Genomic DNA, 23913 nt, shown 5'->3' on the forward strand with positions numbered 1-23913 from the left:
AACTCCATACCATTTGATTCGCTGACTATCTGAAATATCAATCTCTGTCTTGAATATGCTTAGCGACTGAAACTCGATAGCCTTCTTGAATTGAGAGTGCCAAAAATTGACCGTACTCTAGGTGAAATAGAATTCTCCACGTTTCTGTCCTGAATGACCAGCCCCTTATTTTGAAACTAAGACCCCAGGTTCTGGAAGCTTCAGCCAGGGGAAAATATTAACTCTACACAGTGTCAAGCACATAAAAATCTGATATATTTCAATGAGATCACTTTTCATTCTTCTGAACCCTAGAATGTATTGGTCCACCCTGCTTAATCTTTCCTTATGGCAAACCTGCCTTCCTAGGAAGTCAGTGAATTGTTGCTGTGCTCCCTCTAGGAAAAATGGAAAGTAAATTCAGGTTAGTAGATGCCAGTTATAGATTCACTAGACTGATTCAGGAATGAATCATGTCGTCTTCTGTGCTCTGGCTGTGAAGCGATGATATAGAGTGATTACATCTGATTACACAAATTTATTGATAACCTTGTTGCTTCTTTGATACTCAAGTGGAACTTTCATATTGTTTCCATTGTTCATGTCTTCATGACCACAAATATTTTCTCTATATTTTGCTGCATACCAATGCCCACTATATAGAAATTAATATTAAACTGTTGAGTTTGAATTTATGATAGAATATCATTTATATTTTATTTTTATTCACTTACTGGATACCGCAAGCACAGATTATCTGAACACTTTTCTTCCTGCCATATCAGTTCATGGTAGCTGGCTTTCTGTTCCCATTTACCTCTCCCAATTAACACACAAGAAACTCAGTGGGTCATTCAGCATCTGCCAGTAAAGGAATTATTGACATTTTGGGTTGAGTTCCAGCATTAGGACTGATCTCCAGCATCTTGTGTGTTGGCCCAAATTCCAGTATCTGCAGTCTCTTGTGAATACCTCTCCAAGTTCTCTTAAGAACCTTCTTCTTAAAATCACAGCTATGCTATGTATTTCAGGGCAACAGTTCACGAACTAAGGAATGCATCCTCATAGCTCAGCAAGACCATATAACCATATAACAATTACAGCACGGAAACAGGCCATCTCGGCCCTTCTTGTCTGTGCCAAACTCTTACTCTCACCTAGTCCCACCGACCTGCACAAGGCCCATAACCCTCCATTCTTTTCCTGTCCATATAGCTGTCCAATTTAACCTTAAACTACAACATCGAACCTGCCTCAACCACTTCTGCTGGAAGCTCGTTCCACACAGCTACCACTCTCTGAATAAAGAAGTTCCCCCTCATGTTACCCCTAAACTTTTGCCCTTTAACTCTCAACTCATGTCCTCTTGTTTGAATCTCCCCCACTCTCAATGGAAAAAGCCTATCCACGTTAACTCTATCCCCCTCATAATTTTAAATACCTCTATCAAGTCCCCCCTCAACCTTCTACGTTCCAAAGAATAAAGACCCAACTTGTTCAACCTTTCTCTGTAACTTACGTGATGAAACCCAGGTAACATTCTAGTAAATCTTCTCTGTACTCTCTCTATTTTGTTGACATCTTTCCTATAATTCAGTGACTAAAACTGTACACAATCCTCCAAATTTGGCCTCATCAATGCCTTGTACAATTTCAACATTACATCCCAACTCCTATACTCAAAGCTCTGATTTATAAAGGCCAGCATACCAAAAGCTTTCTTCACCACCCTATCCACATGAGATTCCACCTTCAGGGAACTATGCACCATTATTCCTAGATCCCTCTGTTCTACTGCATTCTTCAATGCCCTACCATTTACCATGTATGTCCTATTTTGATTAGTCCTACCAAAATGTAGCACCTCACATTTATCAGCATTAAACTCTATCTGCCATCTTTCAGCCCACTCTTCTAACTGGTCTAAATTTCTCTGCAAGCTTTGAAAACCTACTTCATTATCCACAACTCCACCTATCTTAGTATCATTTGCATACTTACTCATCCAATTTACCACCCCATCATCCAGATCATTAATGTATATGACAAATAACATTGGACCCAGTACAGATCCCCGAGGCACACCACTAGTCACCAGCCTCCAATCTGACAAACAGTTATCCACCACCACTCTCTGGCGTCTCCCATCCAGCCACTGCTGAATCCATTTTACTACTTCAATATTAATACCTAACGATTGAACCTTCCTAACCAACCTTCCATGTGGGACCTTGTCAAAGACCTTACTGAAGTCCATATAGACAACATCCACTGCTTTACCCTCATCAACTTTCCTAGTAACCTCTTCAAAAAATTCGATAAGATTTGTCAAACCAATGAAGGATATTTGCTTTAAAGATATTTTTTCCTCTGCTTTCAACGTGTAAATCCCCTAGCTCATTTATTGATGGGCTAATGTGATGCAGCTAATGGCAAATACACAGCCATTAATGCAATAAAACACTTATTTTGCTTTGGGATTGCTTGGGCACAGATCTATATCAATAAGTGAAAGTGCTGCCTTTTTAGTTTGCCAACCAAAATATGCTTCAATGGGTTTTAAAAAATTGCCCAGCACCATAAATTAAAACATACAAGCCAATGATAAGATAGGATCAGCCTGGTAGTAACTGCATCATTGTACAATTACCAGCACACTACTCTCTGCAGTGTTGTAATATCTGCAGATGCAAAAAAAAAACAAACAGGAAATTATTTTTAAAATTGCTTATATTGGCCCAATAGAATGTTAATCCTTGCCTTAACATATCTACAACTTGATATTTACTAAATCTGTGCAAGTAAAGTTGCCTTAGAATCAAACGTTGCACAGATTTTAAAAAACCGAAAGTTGTTGACAAAGGAAGTTGAGTGCCACTTACCTGGTTTATCTGTTTAGTGCTTACAACATTGAACGGGTTGGTTGTAGACTCTTGACAGCTCTGCTTAAGTGATAATTAATTGAACATCTGTGGAAATTATTATAAACAAACAGCAATTTAACAAAACAACGAATTCTCAACTGTGAATGCTTTAATTTACAATTGGAAATTTTAGTCTTATTGTTCCTATTTATTTGGTTAATAAAATGTAGGCAGTCTCATAACATAAATTAAACAGCTGGGACTAGAGTTTTTTTTGTACTGTGCTAAAATGTAGCAATCTGAATAAGCTTGATTTTTATCTAGATATTTGGAATTGTTGACTCAAATCCAGAAGGCACTCCATCTTTGAGGTTATCTTTGATTTATTCACGAAGAAATACAGGCATAGTCCAATTGCCTCCGTTGTGTACATCAACGAGCAATCAGATGTGTGGCAGATCCTCAGTGTTGGGATACACTTGCATTTCTGATGGAATCCATGTAATGAATGGATTGGGTAAAGAACAACTTTCCTGCTGGGTACTGTATCAATAGCTGAAGTAGGTATCTCAGGACAGAAGAACCAACCAATTCGAAGTCACAGTGTGATTAGCCTGATAAATCAATATCTAAATGGTTTATTAATTCTTTACTTCAAAGCTACTGCACGTTTCCTTGGGAGAAAGTCAAGGATTTGGCATAACTAACTTCTAAAAATGGACTTCATGGCTATCTGAAATAAAAATGCAAAACATTGGAACCAAATATTTATTGCATCTACTCAGGAACAACAGAATTTGTGTGGAATTGGGAGCAATATTTATTTACACCAGGTTCATATCCCACTATTTTTTGCTGTTAGAATTTATCTGGATTTTCAGGGCTCAGGTAACAGACATGGAAAGGAAGGGAAATATCAATGTTCTACCACACTGTACACCTTTGCAATAATGCTTCTGAAAGAGGAGAATTTACATTAAACCCTCAACCTTTGCTCAGTAAAACTGGGATCTTTTCCTATTGAATATTTCTGTCAGCCCAACCAGGTGATGTGGCTAGTTTCCACATCTGAGACAAGTGTAGCAGGTGTTCCTTAAATGGCTTGGGCACCTGTTCAAAATATACGAAAAATGATCCTCAGAATCAGAATCAGAATCAGGTTTATTATCACCGGCATGTGACATGAAATTTGTTAACTTAGCAGCAGCAGTTCAATGCAATACATAATCTAGCAGAGAAAAAAGTAAATAAATAAAATAATAAATAAACAAGTAAATCAATTACGTATATTGAATAGATTTTTAAAAAGTGCAAAAACATAAATATTATATATTAAAAAAGTAAGGTAGTGTCCAAAGATTCAATGTCCATTTAGGAATCGGATGGCAGAGGGGAAGAAGCTGTTCCTGAATCGCTGAGTGTGTGCCTTCAGGCATTTGTTCCTCTTACCTGATCCTTGCAAATGACTTGGTCTGGGGCACAGACACAGCAATGTGGAGGCATTGCTTCACAAACCATGCACATCCATTCTGATAGAGAATAAATTGAGTGCTTACTCCACTGCTTAATCTTTCTATTAAATTGGTGGAAGACTGCTAGATCTTTTTAACACCATGCAGAAGTTAACAGAAAATGTTCATTACCCAAACTGCACAAAATCAAATAGTCTATCTTTTAGTGCACACATTATCCTGTCAATTAACAATAGATAAACAAGTCACCATAGAAGGAAAACAACGGGTATTCTGCAGATGCTGGAAATTCAAGCAACACACATCAAAGTTGCTGGTTCTGAAGTTAGTCCTGACGAAGGGTCTCGGCCTGAAACGTCGACTGTACCTCTTCCTAGAGATGCTGCCTGGCCTGCTGCGTTCACCAGCAACTTTGATGTGTGTTGCACCATAGAAGGAGTTAACACAATATCATGGTTTGTTCGATCTGGTTTTGTTGTACTTGGGTCCTGTTAAAATATATCGCTGATGGAATAATTGCTCCCTAGCCTGCATTTATGCTATAGATAAAATCTCAGATTATTTGTGGAATGTGACCTTTAGTGGAGTATTAAGTTTGGGGCATGACTGGTAACCAACGAGTAAGAAGCGAGTAAGTGAGCGAGGCGAATCTACAATATTACGAAAGGAAGACCATACCAAAATATGTTTTAACTAAGCTGTTGTACTGTTGGACACGCTGTGCATCACCTGGACACTTTTCAAGAGCAATTCCACAGGGAGTTGATGCAAAGACTAAAACAAAGCCGAGAAAACCTGGGAGAGGTGTGGCGTGTTCATGAACACCGAGATCTCCCCACTGGGGTGCAGATGGCCACGCTGCCTCCGGAAGTGCTCCATTTCACCTGAGACCTTTTTGCGGATATCAGGAAGTAATGGAAAATCCAGTTTCAGTCACTCTTCGCAATGGGATCCAATTGATTGATTTTCAGACTCCAACATCGCCTTCGTTGTTCAATCCTGGACAAAGGTCTGTTCCAGTAGCAATCTGAGACAGGGAGAGTAGGCGAGAGTTCCTGAGCTTTAGGCTACCTCCAAACGTTCAGAATTTTCGCTCCCTCAAATGATGAAAGTAGTTTCCTCAATTTTACACTGTGGGCAAGCTTGCTTGAGTTTTTCCATGCATTCCTTGAACTGGAGAGATTTATCAGCCATTTTACTTATCCAGTGCAAGACAAAGCATATTACATAGATAATAAATATCCTTTTATTATTTCAATATGAAATGTTGGCCGGGACGGCACCGTTGGTTACGCGCTCTCGCTGGATGCTGCGTGGGGTTTTGTACTTCCCGCAGACCGCCGGCAGGGACCATCAGCCGCCGCTTTGTCCTCTAACGACGAGATGCAGAAGAACGAGTGAGCAGCGGCACCCCCGCCCATCCACCGTCCATAAAAGATCACACCAGCAGCCAGGGCTCCCTTACAGTCCGCCGCACCCCACACAAACCCGCCCGTGTGACGTGCTAAGGTGAATGTCCACGAACGAGAGCCCAAGGGAGCCGAGCCCATCAACCCAAGCTGGAGGCAAACTCATCTAGGTATTCATCGGCGCGTTTGAAAGACTTCAGCGCCGCGATTTCATTGCTACGGAGGCTTAATCGTTCAGATCGGGCGAGTTAATTTCCACGAGGTACTGTGGAAATGTTCCCAGTCTGGAACAAGGGTTAATTTTTCATCTAAACGCGCCGATTATGGGCTGTATTGGCTCCAAAACAACTATTGGTAAGAAGCTTTGCTTTCTTATTGTGCTCTGGGCTGCGCAGAGTTCAATTGCACGGCCTCTAATCGTAAGCAAATGGTTGTAGGCTGTTGGGATTGGCGTTGAGAGCGAGCAATGAAGCAATGTTTGGACCGTAAAGCGTGCATCACCCCACACCTTCAATGGGCCACCGCAGCCCAATTCTGCCAAGGGGCTCTTTGTACACGCAGATTCTTGTCACTTAGTCAGAGGGAGTAATTATCTTATTGTATACGGCAAAATAACTCAGATGGAGCCACACAACCATTCAATAGGCGATCATAATTTTCCAGTACCAATTACACTCAGAAGCATGTTTATTTATGAGCCCCGAAGATGTTCTATGCGAATGGACATTAATTGCCTTTATTTAAAAAGTCATCTTGTAACATTCCTTTCGAAATCGAACGATCTGTTTCTATTTCGATGTCGCCCTAGTCCTCCCGTTCCAGTTTTGAAATCTGCCGATTTAGTATCGTATCGACTCTGATTTTCGAACGAAGCAAGCAGCAGAATTTCACTCGCTGCAAATGCAGTGTCACTCTCCGTTTTGCTTTGGAACTCAGATTGGAGAGTTTGGCAGCAAGCGAGAGAAAATGATTGGAAACAGGTCTCAGTGTGCTGAAAGAGAGCGGTTTGAAATCCGAGTTAAACGACCAGTTATCTTTCAGAGAAGCGGGCCACAATTTAGGATGAGATGAACAAATACAGTGCACCTCACACGCCCACATTTTATTTTCATTTACTACTTCAAAACCGATGGCACTAGCAAGGAGTCATTTTTGGACTTTGTACTATAGACTCTGTAACCAGCACAGGCGCCAGAATTACATGCGTGTTTATTATACGAGTGTTTAATTAACTTTGCACACGCTGATTCGCAGCATTGGTAGAAGAAATAGCAAGAATAGAATAGGTGGCGGCCACAGCTGGCGACATCTTTCCTTTGGGCGTGGCCCTGCTGGAGCCGCTGATTCTCCCATTGATATTTCTCATTCGCCGCACATCTGCCTGATCTACGCGGTACAGAAATGTACGGCGACTGACAAATGATCCACGGTGAGTATCCTCCCGGCACCGCCCGCGGCGCCTCCACGTTAGTGGGAAGCGATGGGCTCATCAGATCGAGAGAGCCCCAACCGCTGCGAAGATGAGCCGCGGCCTCAACGCGAATCAATCTTGCTTCATCGATGCCACAACACGATCAATACATTTCACCACATCATTCAAGGACTGTTGAGACAGGCACATGTCCAGTGCGTAGACCACGAGCAGTCCTTATCAGAGCAATCCCTTTTCATTTTAAATTTGACATTTAAACCAGTTTGACATATTTTTGATGCGCACGTGTCTTTTGACCATTACTGTTGTAGGATAATCAACAAACACCGGGAGTTTCAGACTGTCCTCACGCACAATTCCCGTTTAATGATAAAGAGTTTGGGAGCAGTGATAAACGGCTTATTTTCTCCCCAAGGAACGTCAATAATTTATTTGGATAGGGAATACGTTATCATGAAAGCAGCTTCCCGAGTCTCACCAGAGACATAACATCGTTCCCATCGCTTTTTCAGCTGCTGTCTGATTAGTAAGCATTGCAACTATATCCCGGAAGAATATTTCGTATCAGTTGCCTGTTGTGCTCAATGAAGTTTTAAACATCAAGACTGCAGAGAGTGGATGGAAGTCTAGAGAGAGATTATATCAGCAAGATGATTTAATGAGCATATATCTCGCCTAGATCCTGTGATTTCTGTTCGCTAGACTCGGGGTTTCAGATGGCCCGTGGGGCTGATTTAACAGCAGTCGTACTGAGTTTCAGTTTCTCCGGCGATTCGAATGTACCGAAGGATCTGGCGCTCGTTTCTTTCATTATACCATTAAATACCCATCTTCAGTTCTTTCACACTGTTACCTTTTCCGCCACTCATTTTGGTTAGTAAGACCATAGGATATAGGAGCTGAATTAGGCTATTTGGTCCAGTCTGCTCTGCTATTTCATCATGGCTGATCCAATTTTCCTCTCAGCCCCAGTTTTCCTCCCTTCTCCCCGTATCCCTTCATGCCCTGAAGTAAAAACGACCTGCCTTGAAATGAATTGAAAACTCGCGTCCTGCAAGGGTCTAACCATCTGCTGGTTTTCATGTCTCCCTGTAAACCTTGGCGTTAGTTCCTGATTTTCATCTGCCTGAGTAAAGGTTAGTGGGTCCCCTCTGTGAGGCCTGGCAGATTGATGATCCCTAACTGAACAAAACCAAGGTAGACCTTCGTCCTTAAGTATAAAAACAATCTGAGATTAAACTACTTGTTGAGCTAACTCGCGAACTGCTTCAATGCACGAGTTTGCATTACAGGCTAGGCTAGCCTCCCAGTTACAGCACATAACCTTCACGACCAAGTATGGTTATAAAACAAACAATTAGAACAGGAACACTGAGATTAATAACCAGTTTGAGATGGAAAGGGTGGGTAAGATCTGATTCCGTGGACAAGTTATGCTCGAGTCACCTCTTGGTGCTGGGTTATCTCTTGGAGATCCCCCAGGATTCGGATTGGACGCGTGTTGTTGCCCTGTTCAATTTGCTAACTGAAACTGTTTAAGATACATTAAAACAAACCAGACCTGAAAAGGCGCCAGTGGTTATTCACTTAAATTCTGCTTTTATTGAAGTTAATTGCATGTGGAGTGAATCCACTATTTGTTCCTGACCTGGTTCGATAGATTATTCCAAACATTAATTGTTTCTTGTGAGCAAACATTCTTTATACTCATTCCAGCTCGCAACGAAAACCTGCTTTAATTATGTCATTTGAAAGAATAGTTATATATACTGTACTGTAAATACGGGGAAATGATTTCAAAAACGGAAGCAACAATCTTACTAATTTATTTGTTAAATTCAGGCTTATTTATCATGGAATATTGAACAATCTAAATAGTATCGCTGGCATAATCTTTGGATTGCAATCCAATACAGTATATTTAATTGAACAACGCATACTTATGTACTGTCACGGGTTTTGTCAGCGGTAGCTTTTCTAACGCTTTAACAAGAATGGGAGGCTTATCCGCGTTGTGTAATTCGGCCACAGACTAAATAATTTAGCGACTACATCCTACGTTAGAGACAGATTTGATTTCAAGCTGCAAGTAGTAAAATTTATTTAATAATAAAATCTGTATTTATTCGACCGTAATTATTGGCCCCCATGGCAAGAACAGAAGGCATATTGCCGCCACGTCGCTGGCTTCCTTCTGAATGACCAGTTAGGACAAATAATATCAACGCAATCGCATTGATAGCTTCAGACTGTCTGGGATAACCGTCCAGCCGCGGCTGATTGTCAAATATTACGATGTAATTCTGAACATAACGCGCAGATTGTAGAGACATCCTTGTCAAGATTCCAATTAGGTATTACTTTAAGCACCCAGCTCCTGCACGTTGAGATTGCTTGCTGCGCCCTTTGCTTCCTTTATGCATTGCCTGCGTAGGAGTTGCAAGCAAAATTGCAAATCGATGCGTTTCCTTGGCAACGTGCACTGCCGTGTCCCAGTGTTGTGCTAATCTTCCCTGAATGTCAGCATGCTATTGTGTTCTGGAGAGAGCGAATCAGCGGGGCTGCAGCAGGGACGTGCGCACACAGAGCTGTAGGAGGTGCTGTGATAACCGCGTTCGCTCTGGGATACATAAACATTGATTCATGCACGGCCGGTTAGTTTACAAGGTATTGCATCGAAAGGATTGATAAAGTTCTATGAAATCTGTATTCCGAAAGCTAGAATGTGGAAGGGGCTCGCTCATAATTAATCCTAGCGCGTTAAAGTCGACTCGTAGCTGTCAGTTTTGCCAAGCAGTTAGTTGTGTATTTTGTCGTGGCTAAAGCTAGTATTTATCCAATGTGCTGGATGAATGGAGTGTTGCTTTCTCTTTCACAGTGGCAGTCGATACTACCTTACGCGTGGAGTGGAAGGAAGTCAAGTCGGCCGCAGCTCTCTTTCCGCTGGGAAATACTACGACCTCTCTGGTGCGAAGGCTGGCACACCAGACATCAATCGACAGCCCGGAAACTGCCGAGGTACGGCTCCGTTCCATTTGGATGTGTGTTGATAGAACCAAAGTATAACTCAAGGCATGACTGCAGAACAGGGGGATCAATTTTAAACTGCTCTTTATCAATGTTTGCACAGTGACAGCAAATATTTAAGTATCGGTAGGAAACTAGGTGAGATGTTTTTCAAATATATGCACCTGCATCTATTACAGGTATAAATCTTTCATTTAAGTAAACTTTCATGTTGATGTGGAACCTAGTTAGATGAATGTTGGGATTTGTGCATTTAAGTGATTTTGATGAAGATGTTTTATTTGAATGGAGTTACAGACTTCATTTTAATGGAATTCTCTGAGCAGTTTACACCGGACGGATAACAAGAAGCGGGAACAAAGAACTAGGCAGCGTTTGTGAGAGTAAAACGGTCGATGTTTGACTTTCATTGGAGCTGGAAAAATGAGAAATCAAATGTTTTAAGCTACGGAGAAGGGGAGGGGGCGAAGAGATGGAAGGTCAGCGATAGGGTGGAGACCCAGACAAACAGAGGGACACCCGTGAGGCTGAGAGAACTTGCTGAAGCTGGTTTAGCAAATCTGATCTGTCCGGCAGAGCTATCAGTAAAACAAAACAAACGCAAACAGAGGCGAAACAGAAAAAAAATTGGACGCAACATACAAAACAGTATCTGTTGTATAGGAAAAGGGCTAATTATCAGCAGGCGAAGTAGGATCTGTGGAGAGAATATTAATCGTTCAGATTGATGAAAGATTTAAAATCAGGACTGACTAGTTCTGATACAAAACAGAAACAGCTGACTATCTGAGATTGTTATTGGAGTCTTGAAGGCTGTAAGATGTTCAGTCAGAAGGTGAGCTTTCTTTCAAGCTTGCGTTGGGCTTTTTAGAACTCGGTGAGAGACGGAAACATAGAGATGTCAAAGGGTGCGAAGGAGGGAGAACTAAAATTTCTGGCAACCAGAAACTTGATCATTTCTACAGACGGAGCAAATGTGTTATGCAAAGTAGTCACCAACGCATCGTTTGGTTTCTCCATGGTAAAGTGCACCACACAGTGAGCACTGAAGGCAGTGTAATACATTGGAGTCAATCACCTGGAAGGAATGTTTGGGTTTCTGGAAGAAGGGGAGTGGTGAAACGGGGTTGCTGCTTCTTCTGCGGTTGTAAGTGTGAACCAGAGAGGTTCACAATGAAGAGGGGAGGGAAAGTAAGTCTGGTTATAGCTTCATAGTGAAGCGAGCAGAAATTGCAGCGGGCGCTCAGTTGAATGAACATCGACCAGTACAGCACAGCACAGGAACCCATGGCTCATGATCTCTGTGGTCATTAATCCCACTTGCCGGCACTTGATGTACTTCCTTCTTTTTCCTGCCCACCCGTGTGCCTGTCCAAGTGCCTCTAAAATATCTATTTTCACTACTTTCCCTGCCGGTGAGTTCCAGGCACCTGCCACTCTTTGCGTAAAAATGCCTCATGAATCTTCTTTAAACTCTCTCCTCTCATCTTAAACCCACACTGAGGGAAACAGACCCTATTCTATCCTTTCTGCGCCTCTCAGAACTTTATATACTTGTATCAGGTCACCCCTCAGTGTTCGATGCCCCAGAGAAACCAGTCCCAGTTTGTCCAACCTTTCCTAATAGTCTGTAGTCTGGGTAACATCCTGGTGATCCTCTCTACACTCTGTCCAAAGGTTCCACAGCCTTCCCAAAATGTGAAGATCAGGTCAGTGCTCCAAATGTAGTCTAACTAAAATTTTACACAGTTACAACAGGACTTGTTGACTTTTATACTCATTGCCTCAACTAATGAAGGCAGTATGTTGTATCATTTCTTTACCACCCTACCTACTTGCAATGACACTTTCAGGGGGCTCTGGACGCTCTCCAAGATCTCTCTGTATATCAATGCTCAATGCAGAGGCTGGTGGGGTGGAGGCTGAGGACAAGAGGAACCCATCCCTTGCTCTGGGTGGGAGGAAAGGGCAGTGAGATCAGAGGTGCAGGAACTGGAACAATTGCAGTCGAGAGTTCTGTCAGTTATGATGGTTAAGGTCAAAGAAGGCATCTCCTGAGAGCTTGTGTGGAAGGTGCCATCAGAGCAGAGATGAGAGAGCCAGAGAAACTGGAAGAATGGATTGAGTCTTTATGGGAAAAGGGTGAGAGGAGATGGAATCAAGATAGATGTTTCTGGGCTTGTAATGAATATGGATCACTATTCACTGAGATTGATTTAGGTATTTTTAAATTAGAATGAAAAGATTTAGCACAGTAAATGGCCCTTCTGGCTGAATGAGCCCATGCTGCCCAGTTACACCATGTGACCAGTCATCTTACTCACCCCTATGCCTTGGGAATGTGGGGGAGACCAGCTCAGCTTCAGGAGACCATATGGTCATGGGGAAGCCACGGTAACTCCTTGAACCTGGCTTGCTTGTGCTGTAATAATGTTGTGCTAAACGCTATGCTTGAGAAAGAGAATTTGAGAAGGGGAACAGAAAGTCAGAGATAGACCATGTGGAAGGGAGAGATGAGTGGGTATTGGCAACAAGGATAACAAAACCTTTGGTTCAGTATGAAAGCTGGAAGCTGATCAATCATCACTGTATCAAAAGAAGTTTCTCCACTGATCTAACTCACTGAAACCTAAAACCCCACCCCCATGAACTTGTGGCATGTCACTCACTGAGGGCTAACCCCTATATTGACGTAATGGTGTTGTACCTGCTGAATCCAGCACTCTGACACCTCATCATGTCTTCCTCGATGTACTATGGTCCTACCACGGAACATCAGGCCATTGATTCCTAAAGTTATTGCTTTATCTTCATCTGGATTGCTGGAGTTATGTCTAACAGGCCAGAAGAAGCATCACAACACAAAAAGTTGAATCTCTATTTCCCGCCGTAGATATTCCCTGACCTGTTGATTCCTCCAGTGCTATTGTTGCTCTTCTTGGTCCTACTCAGTGTTCCTCCCTCACCCCTTTTTCTTGGTACACTCATGACAGTATTGACAATGTTTCCCGTTGCCATATAGAGCTTGTAAAATTTTCCTGCCACTTTCACATGATCTATCTCTAACTCCTTCTTTCCTTTTCTTGACTTATCATTTCTATCTTGTGGAGAGTTTAATGACTAAATTCAAGTCCACAGACTCCTGCAGTATCTTGCAAACTCCTCCTAACTGTCTTTGTTTATGAACACTTTCTATTCTCCCTAACATACATAAGTATATAATGAAGACAATTTCTTTGTCCATGCTGTTGAGACATCTTTAGAAGGCCTGCTCTTTACCTTGATTGACTGGATTCTCATTTGGTTCTTTTCCATTTCCCTCATGACAGTTTTCAGTCCATCTTATCTCAATCAGAGGAAGGATAATTTTCCCCATAACCTCACTTCCATCCACCAACTTTATTCAATGGACTCTGCTACACTCTTTTTACTCAGATATCACCACTAGATACATTTTTCTCCTCTCGATCATTCTGTACTCTTTGGGACCCTTCTCAACCATGTTCACCTGGCATTATTTACCACAGATGTAGAATTTGAACATCGAAGAGTACAGAACAGGAATTGGCCGTTTGGCCCACCATATCTGAACTGGTCATAATGCCAATCTGAACTAATCCATTTGCCTGCACTTGATCCTTTCCCCTCTGTTCCTTGCCCATTTATGTGTTTATCTTAATGCCTCTTAAATCATCTGATTCCATCACCTCCCCTGGCAATATGTTCCAGACATTTAGCAGCCTCTCTGTAAAAATATACTTGCTTTGCACATCTTTTATCTCCTCTCCCACCTTAAAGCTTTTGTACAGCTGCAACGCGACTTCCTGAGTTTTATATTCATTGCCCTGAACGTTAAGCAGAATGTATACTTTCTTTACCAACCTATCTTCTGTTTACATTTTCTCCAGTCCGATGGACCATGATTACCAAGTGTTCCCCTCTCATACAGTACCACCACCACGTGCACCATTCGATTTCCCAGTCTACACCCTTTTACAAACTTCATGTTTGCCCTCTGCACTCCTCTTTCCACACTCAACTCTCACCTTCTCTGGGGCTTAACACATGCATATTTCCTAGCTTTTCCAAGGCCTGATAGGTTATCAGACCGAAACATTTACTGTCTGCACATGTTGTCTGACTGTAGAATATTTTTAGCATATTCTGTCCTGTATTTGAGCTTAGTTAACAGACTTGAATTAAATGAATCAAACTTTTACCTGTTATGGTGAAAAGTGTGTATGTGGCTTCAAAAAGTATAATATAGATTGAACAAGAGTACTTCTGAGGTAATTATTAGGTAGCTGTACACTTGAATAAGCCCGCTGCTGGTGCAGTGGTATCCGCACCAGACTTCAAGGTGAGGGGTCCCGGGTTTGAATCTGGCCAGCTCCCTGCACACGTTACATCTGTGCTGGGTTGAGCATTGAGCTAACAACTCAGCCTCATAAAAACCAGACAAATGCTAAAGAAATGACAAATAAAAATTGCCAATGCCTGGAGAGAAACAACATTGGATGAATAAATTGAGATATTTGAGTGTGGGTTAAGTGTCATGCAACAGTTCATGATAGAACTGTCATTAACAGGTTTTGTAAAGCTGTTAACAGTAATGGTGTTTTACTATTGATTTCATAGGGAAACTTTGCATTTCATTCTTTCCAAATATATTTGTTGTGGCCTTTAGTTGCACATCTATAGATATTAAACAAAGAAGAGCTGACATGGCAAGCGTGGTTCTGTCAGTGTATTAATGGAAAACTAGGAGATGTCTGATGAATTAAACAAGCATTTTTCACCAGGCTACCTTACTGAGTATACAAGTACCTTCCTGAAACCAGCTGTGAATTAAATGTAAAAGGGAAGAGGGAAGTCAGGAACACTACACTGATGAGGGGAGTGGTACTGAACAAATTCCGGGTCTCTGAAGTTGCTGGGCCCTAACTGACTTCATTTCAAGGTTTTAAAGGAAATGACTACTGAAAAGTTTATTCTTTGGCTTTAATTATCGTCGATTCCCTAGATTTTGGGTAGGTTCCGTTAAGTTGGAAATTGGAAAATGTATTCCTTTACCTAAAAATGAAGGCAGACTGAAGGCAGGAAACAACAGACCAGTGAGTATTTTTCAGTTGTTAGACAACGCACTTGGAAAAATTCAGAGTAAACAGGCAAAGTTGACATGGCATTGTGAAAGGAAAGTCACATTTGCCCAATTTATTGGAGTTCTTGAAGAAGAAATATATGCTGTGAATAAAGAACATGCATTGAAATTTCTGTAAGTGATTTGATAAACCTGTCAACTGTGGTAAATAAATTCATGATGTAGGGATAAAAGATTGACTTGCTAACAGGACGTGAAGAGCAGGTATAAATTGATCTTTTTTTTTCTGGTTGGTAAGACATAATGAGTTGTGGCCCACAGGGATCAGTATTGGGACCTCTACTTCTTATAATTTATATTAATAATATGGGTGAAGGCACTGAAGGTATGTTTGCTAAATTTACAGAGAACTCTAAGATGGGTTGGAGCATACAGTGTGAAGGAGGTATAAGGAGGCTACAAAAGAATATAGATAGGTTATGTGAGAGGACAAATGAAGTACAATGTAAGAAAGTCTGAATTGGCTCCTTCAGAAAAATTATAAGAAATTATATTTTCTAAATAACAAGTGATTGCAGAGGGACCTGAGTGGCTTAGTGCATGATTTGATAAAAGCTGGTATGCAGGCAAAAGCAGTTAGCAAAGATAACAGAACAACATTGTTTATTGTGACATGAATTGAATACAGAAGTAGCAAAGTTATGGTTCAGGTAAGGACATTGGCGAGACCACAACTGGAGTTCTGTGTACAGTACTGGTCTCCTTATTTAAGGAAGGATCTTCATGCATGGGAAGCATTTAGGAAAAGATTTACAGGTATGATTCCTGGAATGAGTGGGTTGTCTTATTTGGAAAGTTTGGACAGGCTAGAACTGTAATCTCTGGAGGGGGGCTTTATTGAAATAAACAAGATTCTTTGAGGTCCTTATGGTATAAAAAGAGGATGTTTTCTAAAATCAGGGGTCTCTGTTTTAAAATAAGGGATCACCCATTTTAGAAAGTGATGAGATGTAACTTGGCCTCCCACTAAGCTGAGGATCACTGAAGCTCTCTTCCTCAAAGGGTAATGGAAGCAGAGTCTTTGAAAAGTTTGAAGCCAGAGGTAGATGCTTGCTTGAGAATCAGAGGAGTGAAGAATTTCTATGGTTAGACAGCAGTGCGGGGTAAGATTACTATCAGATCAGCCATGATTGCACTGAATGACAGAGCGGTACAAAGGGCCGAGTGGCGTACTCGTGCCCTCAATTCGTGTGTTTGTAGGGATATGAGTGTCCTGGTAGGTGTACAGCCTGTGAGTACATGTTTATCCATCCAAAACTGATACATTGATATAACTAATTAAATACTGCTCCAGTAACCTCCCACTCCCCCCGATGCATTATTTTAAGACTTACTCTCGTAAAATGCAAAAGCAAATTTCGTTTTAGTTTAACAATGTGGGTTCCAAACATTTTGGATGTTTTACAAAAGAATCCCACAGCGCAGTATTTCATTATCTACTGTGACATCAATGTTTATGGATGGAAGAACACTTACTGCATATTTGATGCACACTTCCACTATCTAAAGTTTTTATTACTGTGCAAAGTAACTTTTCTTATGTAGTTTATGTTTAGATGCTTGGTATTTGACTATAATTTTTCTTACCAAGTTTATAAACGTTTTTTGGTAATGCACTCAATAAATATACTTTATATATTCTATTTTAACACAGTTGTTAGGCTGTATAATATTATTTTATTCTGTATTGCATTCCCCATATTTCATGAAATTCCGTCAGACTCTGTATTGATCAAAGAAGTTATATGCAATCCAGTCTCATTTTGAAGCCTCTGTTTTTATTATAACAATGCATCAAATATTTCAAAAGTAGCTTAAAATTGCTAAAAGTAGAAGTTGGAAATAACACTTCATCTGTTATGGAGCATCTGGGATCTGAGTGATCAGGGCAAGGACTTGTATATTTCATTAACCAGAGCATGAGTGGGCCAGTGAAGGAGTGGAGCTTTGAGGCTTTGACTCGAGAGGCTTCGACGAGAAGAGGCGGAGGACAAGCTAGCTCACAGTTAGTTTTTACAATGTCTCCTGAGATGGTGATGTGCCTCTCATGTGAGATGTGGCAGTCTTGGAGGAACTCCCCTCTCCCGCAGAGTCACATTTGTCAGAAGTGCATACGGCTGGGCGATCTGGAAGACCGTGTAAGGAATCTGGAGCAGCAGCTGGATGACCTTCGACTCATAAGGGAGAATGAGGCAGTCATAGATGAGAGCTACAGGGAGGTAGTCACACCTAGGCTGTCGGAAGCAGGTCGTTGGGTGACAATCAGAGGGGGGAAAGCGAAGGTGAGCAGACAGGTAGTGCAGAGCACCCCTGTAGCCATTCCCCTGAATAATGTTTACCATCCTGGATACTGTTGGCGGGGACGACCGACCAGGTGTGAGCCACGGTGGCAGGGCCTCTGGCACTGAGTCTGACCCTGTGGTGCAGAAGGGTGGTACGGAGAATAGGAGAGCTGTCGTCATTGGAGACTCTATAGTCAGGGGAGCAGACAGGAGATTTTGTGGACGTGAGAAGGACACCCGCATGGTTTGTTGCCTCCCGGGTGCCAGGGTCCGGGATGTCTCTGACCGGGTGCACGACATCCTGGTATGAGAGGGAAAGCAACCAGAAGTCGTGATACATGTTGGGACCAACGACATAGGCAGGAAGAGGGATGAGGTCCTGAAGTGTGAGTTTCGGGAATTAGGCAGAAGGCTGAAGAACAGGACCTCAAGGGTGACGTTCTGAGGATTGCTGCCAGTGCTACGTGACAGAGATGGTAAGAATTGGAGGAGATGGCAGTTGAATGCGTGGCTGAGGAGTTGGTGCAGGGAGCAGGGTTTTAGATTTTTAGATCATTGGGATCTCTTCTGGGGAAGGTGGGACCTGTACAGATTGGATGGCTTGCACCTGAACTCGAGGGGAAGCAATATCCTTGCAGGTAGGTTTGCTAGCATGGTTCAGGAGGGTTTAAACTAATTTGCGAGGGGGATGGGACCCAGAGCGATAGAGCAGTGAAAGAAGTGCATGGAAAAAGCCAGATCTAACATACAGAGAGGCTTTGAGGAAAGAGAAGCAGAATAAACAGTGTAAAGACAGTAAGGTAGAAGGGCTGAAATGTGTGTACCTCAATGCAAGAAGCATCAGGAACAAAGGTGATGAACTGAGAGCTTGGATACATACATGGAATTATGATGTAGTGGCCATTACAGAGACTTGGCTGGCACCAGGGCAGGAATGGATTCTCAATATTCCTGGATTTCAGTGCTTTAAAAGGGATAGAGAGGGAGGAAAAAGGGGAGGAGAGATGGCATTACTGGTCAGGGATACTATTACAGCTACAGAAAGGGTGGGTAATGTAGCAGGATCCTCTTTTGAGTCAATATGGGTGGAAGTCAGGACCAGGAAGGGAGCAGTTACTCTACTGGGGGTATTCTATAGGCCCCCTGGTAGGAGCAGAGATACAGAGGAGGAGATTGGGAGGCCGATTTTGGAAAGGTGCAAAAATAACAGGGTTGTTATCATGGATGACTTTAACTTCCCTAATATTGATTGGCACCTGATTAGTTCCAAGGGTTTAGATGGGGCAGAATTTGTTAAGTGTGTCCAGGATGGATTCCTGTTACAGTATGTGGACAGGCCGACCAGGGGGAATGCCATACTAGATCTAGTACTAGGTAATGAACCGGGTCAGGTCACAGATCTCTCAGTGGGTGAGCATTTGGGGGACAGTGACCACCGCTCCCTGGCCTTTATAATTATCATGGAAAAGGATAGAATCAAAGAGGACAGGAAAATTTTTAATTGGGGAAAGGCAAATTATGAGGCTATAAGGCTAGAACTTGCGGGTGTGAATTGGGATGATGATTTTGCAGGGAAATGTACTATGGACATGTGGTCGATGTTTAGAGATCTCTTGCGGGATGTTAGGGATAAATTTGTCCCGGTGAGGAAGGTAAAGAATGGTAGGGTGAAGGAACCATGGGTGACAAGTGAGGTGGAAAATCTAGTCAGGAGGAAGAAGGCAGCATACATGAGGTTTAGGAAGCAAGGATCAGATGGGTCTATTGAGGAATATAGGGAAGCAAGAAAGGAGCTTAAGAAGGGGCTGAGAAGAGCAAGAAGGGGGCATGAGAAGGCCTTGGCGAGTAGGGTAAAGGAAAACCCCAAGGCATTCTTCAATTATGTGAAGAAAAAAAGGATGACAGGTGTGAAGGTAGGAACAATCAGAGATAAAGGTGGGAAGATGTGCCTGGAGGCTGTGGAAGTGAGCGAGGTCCTCAATGAATACTTCTCTTCGGTATTCACCAATGAGAGGGAACTTGATGATGGTGAGGACAATATGAGTGAGGTTGATGTTCTGGAGCATGCTGATATTACGGGAGAGGAGGTGTTGGAGTTGTTAAAATACATTAGGATAGATAAGTCCCCGGGGCCTGACGGAATATTCCCCCGGCTGCTCCACGAGGCGAGAGAAGAGATTGCTGAGCCTCTGGCTAGGATCTTTATGTCTTCGTTGTCCATGGGAATGGTACCGGAGGATTGGAGGGAGGCGAATGTTGTTCCCTTGTTCAAAAAAGGTAGTAGGGATAGTCCGGGTAATTATAGACCAGTGAGCCTTACGTCTGTGGTGGGAAAGCTGTTGGAAAAGATTCTTAGAGATAGGATCTGTGGGCATTTAGAGAATCATGGTCTGATCAAGGACAGTCAGCATGGCTTTGTGAAGGGCAGATCGTGTCTACCAAGCCTGATAGAGTTCTTTGAGGAGGTGACCAGGCATATAGATGAGGGTAGTGCAGTGGATGTGATCTATATGGATTTCAGTAAGGCATTTGACAAGGTTCCACACGGTAGGCTTATTCAGAAAGTTAGAAGGCATGGGATCCAGGGAAGTTTGGCCAGGTGGATTCAGAATTGGCTTGCCTGCAGAAGGCAGAGGGTGGTGTTGGAGGGAGTACATTCAGATTGGAGGATTGTGACTAGTGGTGTCCCACAAGGATCTGTTCTGGGACCTCTACTTTTCGTGATTTTTATTAACGACCTGGATGTTGGGGTAGAAGGGTGGGTTGGCAAGTTTGCAGACGACACAAAGGTTGGTGGTGTTGTAGATAGTGTAGAGGATTGTCAAAGATTGCAGAGAGACATTGATAGGATGCAGAAGTGGGCTGAGAAGTGGCAGATGGAGTTCAATCCGGAGAAGTGTGAGGTGGTACACTTTGGAAGGACAAACTCCAAGGCAGAGTACAAAGTAAATGGCAGGATACTTGGTAGTGTGGAGGAGCAGAAGGATCTCGGGGTACATGTCCACAGATCCCCGAAAGTTGCCTCACAGGTGGATAGGGTAGTTAAGAAAGCTTATGGGGTGTTAGCTTTCATAAGTCGAGGGATAGAGTTTAAGAGTCGCAATGTAATGATGCAGCTCTATAAAACTCTGGTTAGGCCACACTTGGAGTACTGTGTCCAGTTCTGGTCACCTCACTATAGGAAGGATGTGGAAGCTTTGGAAAGGGTGCAGAGGAGATTTACCAGGTTGCTGCCTGGTTTAGAACGTATGCATTATGATCAGAGATTAAGGGAGCTAGGGCTTTACTCTTTGGAGAGAAGGAGGATGAGAGGAGACATGATAGAGGTGTACAAGATAATAAGAGGAATAGATAGAGTGGATAGCCAGCGCCTCTTCCCCAGGGCACCACTGCTCAATACAAGAGGACATGGCTTTAAGGTAAGGGGTGGGAAGTTCAAGGGGGATATTAGAGGAAGGTTTTTTACTCAGAGAGTGGTTGGTGCGTGGAATGCACTGCCTGAGTCAGTGGTGGAGGCAGATACACTAGTGAAGTTTAAGAGACTACTAGACAGGTATATGGAGGAATTTAAGGTGGGGGCTTATATGGGAGGCAGGGTTTAAGGGTCGGCACAACATTGTGGGCCGAAGGGTCTGTACTGTGCTGTAATATTCTATGAAATGGAATGATTGTGCAGCACAGGTCTGAACTGGGAAATCTAAGTTTAAAAAACAGTGAATTCACTTATCAACTTCGAGTTAGGAAGAGAATTGAAAGTTAATTTTGTTTTGTTTTAAATTTTAAAAAATAAGCACTCAATTCTATTAAAACTTGAAGAGGTGAGACCTCATGGCCAAAGAGTTTGAATGGCAAAACCATGTAATTAGCCTCAAAACTATTTCTTGTGATGAATTTACTTCATATTTATTGTGCAGGTGCAGGGACTGACACTATTCATTGTACTTGTAACTGTAGACAGGAGCTAGATGATGCCTTTGTGAGGCAGGCTGCCAGGTGATGCATCTTGAACAAACATTTCAATGTTTCAGTTTAATCAGCTTATGTTTGTACCTGTATTTCCTGCAGAATTTGGACATGAAAAAGGCGCTTAGACTTGCCATCATTTTGATAGTTTTTTTGGGCCACTTTATGGAAATAGAAATAGAAAACATACAGCACAATACAGGCCCTTCAGCCCACAAAGCTGTGCCGAACATGTCCCTACCTTAGAACGACCTAGGCTTTACCATAGCCCTCTATTTTTCTAAGGTCCACGTAGCCACCCAAGAGTCTCTTAAAAGACCCTATCGTTTCCACCCACCACCACCGTCGGCAGCCCATTCCACGCACTCGCCACTCTGTGTAAAAAACTTACCCCTGACATCTGATCTATATCTAATTCTAAGCATCTTAAAACTATGCCCTCTCATGCTAGCCATTTCAGCCCTGTGGAAAAGCCTCTGACTATCCACATGATCAATGCCTCTCATCATCTTATACACCTCTATCAAGTCACCTCTCATCCTCTGTTGCTCCAAGGAGAAAAGGCCGAGTTCACTCAACCTATTCTCATAAGGCATGCTCCCCAATCCAGGCAACATCCTTGTAAATCTCCTCTGCACCCTTTCTAAGGCTTCCACATCCTTCCTGTAGTGAGGCGACCAGAATTGAGTACAGTACTCCAAGTACTGATGAAGGCCAATGCACCGTATGGCTTCTTAACCACAGAGTCAACCTGCACAGCAGCTTTGAGTGTCCTATGGACTCGGACCCCAAGATCCCTCTGATCCTCCACACTGCCAAGAGTCTTACCATTAATACAATATTCTGCCATCATATTTGACCTATCAAAATGAACCACCTCACACTTATCTGGGTTGAACTCCATCTGCCACTTCTCAGCCCAGTTTTGCATCTTATCAATGTCCCATTGTAACCTCTGACAGCCTTCAACATTATCCACAATACCCCTGACCTTTCTGTCATCAGCAAATTTACTAACCCATCCCTCCACTTCCTCGTCCAGGTAATTTATAAAAATCACAAAGAGTAGGGGTTCCAGAACAGATCCCTGAGACACATCGCTGGTCACTGGCCTCCATGCAGAATATGACCCGTCTACAACCACTCTGCCTTCTGTGGGCAAGCCAGTTCTGGAACCACAAAGCAATATCCCCTTGGATCTCATGCCTCCTTACTTTCTCAATAAGCCTTGCATGGGGTACCTTATCAAATGCCTTCCTAAAATCTATACACACTATAAATAGGGCTCTACCTTCATCAATGTGCTTAGTCACATCCTCAAAAAATTCAATTAGGCTTGTAAGGCATAACCTTCCTTTGACAAAGCCTTGCTGACTATTCCGAATCATATTATGCCTCTCCAAATGTTCATAAATCCTGCCTGTCAGGATCTTCTCCATCAACTTACCAACTACTGAAGTAAGATTCACTGGTCTATAATTTCCTGGGCTATCTCTACTCCCTTTCTTGAATAAGGGAACAATATCCGCAGCCCTCCAATCCTCTGGAACCTCTCCCATCCTCATTGATGATGCAAAGATCATTGCCAGAGGCTCAGCAATCTCCTCCCTTGCTTCCCACAGTAGCCTGGGTACATCCTGTCTGGTCCTGGTGACCTATCCAACTTGATGCTTTCCAAAAGCTCCAGCACATCCTCTTCCTTAATATCTACATTCTCAAGCTTTTCAGTCTGCTGTAAATCATCCCTAGAATCGCCAAGATCCTTTTCCGTAGTGAATACTGAAGCTAAGTATTCATTAAGTACCTCTGCTATTTCCTCTGGTTCCATACACATTTTTCCACTGTCACACTTGATTGGTCCTATTTTCTCACGTCTTATCCTCTTGCTCTTCACATACTTGTAGAATACCTTGGAGTTTTCCTTAATCCTGTCCGCCAAGGCCTTTTCATGGCCCTTTCTGGCTCCCCTAATTTCATTCTTAAGCTCCTTCCTGCTAGCCTTATAATCTTCTAGCCTCATATCATTACCTTGTTTTTTGAACCTTTCGTAAGCTCTTCTTTTCTTCTTGACTAGATTTACAACAGCCTTTGTGCACCATGGATCTTGTACCCTACCATCCTTTCTGTGTCTCATTGGAACGTACCTGCTCAGAACCCCACGCAAACATCCCCTGATTATTTGCCACATTTCTTCAGTACGTTTCCCTGAGAACATCTGTTTCCAATTTATGCTTCTAAGTTCCTGCCTGATAGCTTCATAGTTCCCCTTTGTTCTATCTGTAAAATTGAAACAAAATGTTGTGTGTACCAGCCCTTTTGGTGGC

General features: G+C 42.6%; 1 protein-coding gene and 1 long non-coding RNA gene across 5 annotated transcripts in view; one reads left to right on the forward strand and one right to left on the reverse strand.

Moving 5' to 3' along the window:
* Positions 1-268: 268 nt before the first annotated feature.
* On the reverse strand, positions 269-5117 carry LOC134345277 (uncharacterized). Its single transcript, XR_010017647.1, has 3 exons — positions 4994-5117; positions 2862-2948; positions 269-377 (listed from the first exon to the last, which is right to left on the reverse strand). It is a non-coding gene; the product is annotated as an uncharacterized LOC134345277 (long non-coding RNA).
* A 675-nt stretch (positions 5118-5792) lies between these two features.
* fam131ab (family with sequence similarity 131 member Ab) overlaps positions 5793-23913 on the forward strand; it is an 84042-nt gene continuing 65921 nt past the window's right edge. The window contains exons 1-2 of one of the 4 annotated variants that reach the window (XM_063045693.1): positions 5793-5894; positions 10035-10174. Coding sequence is in view for 2 of the 4 variants with exons in the window: in XM_063045689.1 (XP_062901759.1) it covers positions 9854-9935; positions 10035-10174 (222 nt within the window). In the remaining 2 variants the exon portion in view is untranslated. The other 3 variants (XM_063045690.1, XM_063045692.1, XM_063045689.1) reach the window with 3 other exon arrangements.

Source organism: Mobula hypostoma, chromosome 4 (genome assembly GCF_963921235.1).
Source record: "Mobula hypostoma chromosome 4, sMobHyp1.1, whole genome shotgun sequence".
Taxonomy (NCBI): Eukaryota; Metazoa; Chordata; class Chondrichthyes; order Myliobatiformes; family Myliobatidae; genus Mobula; species Mobula hypostoma.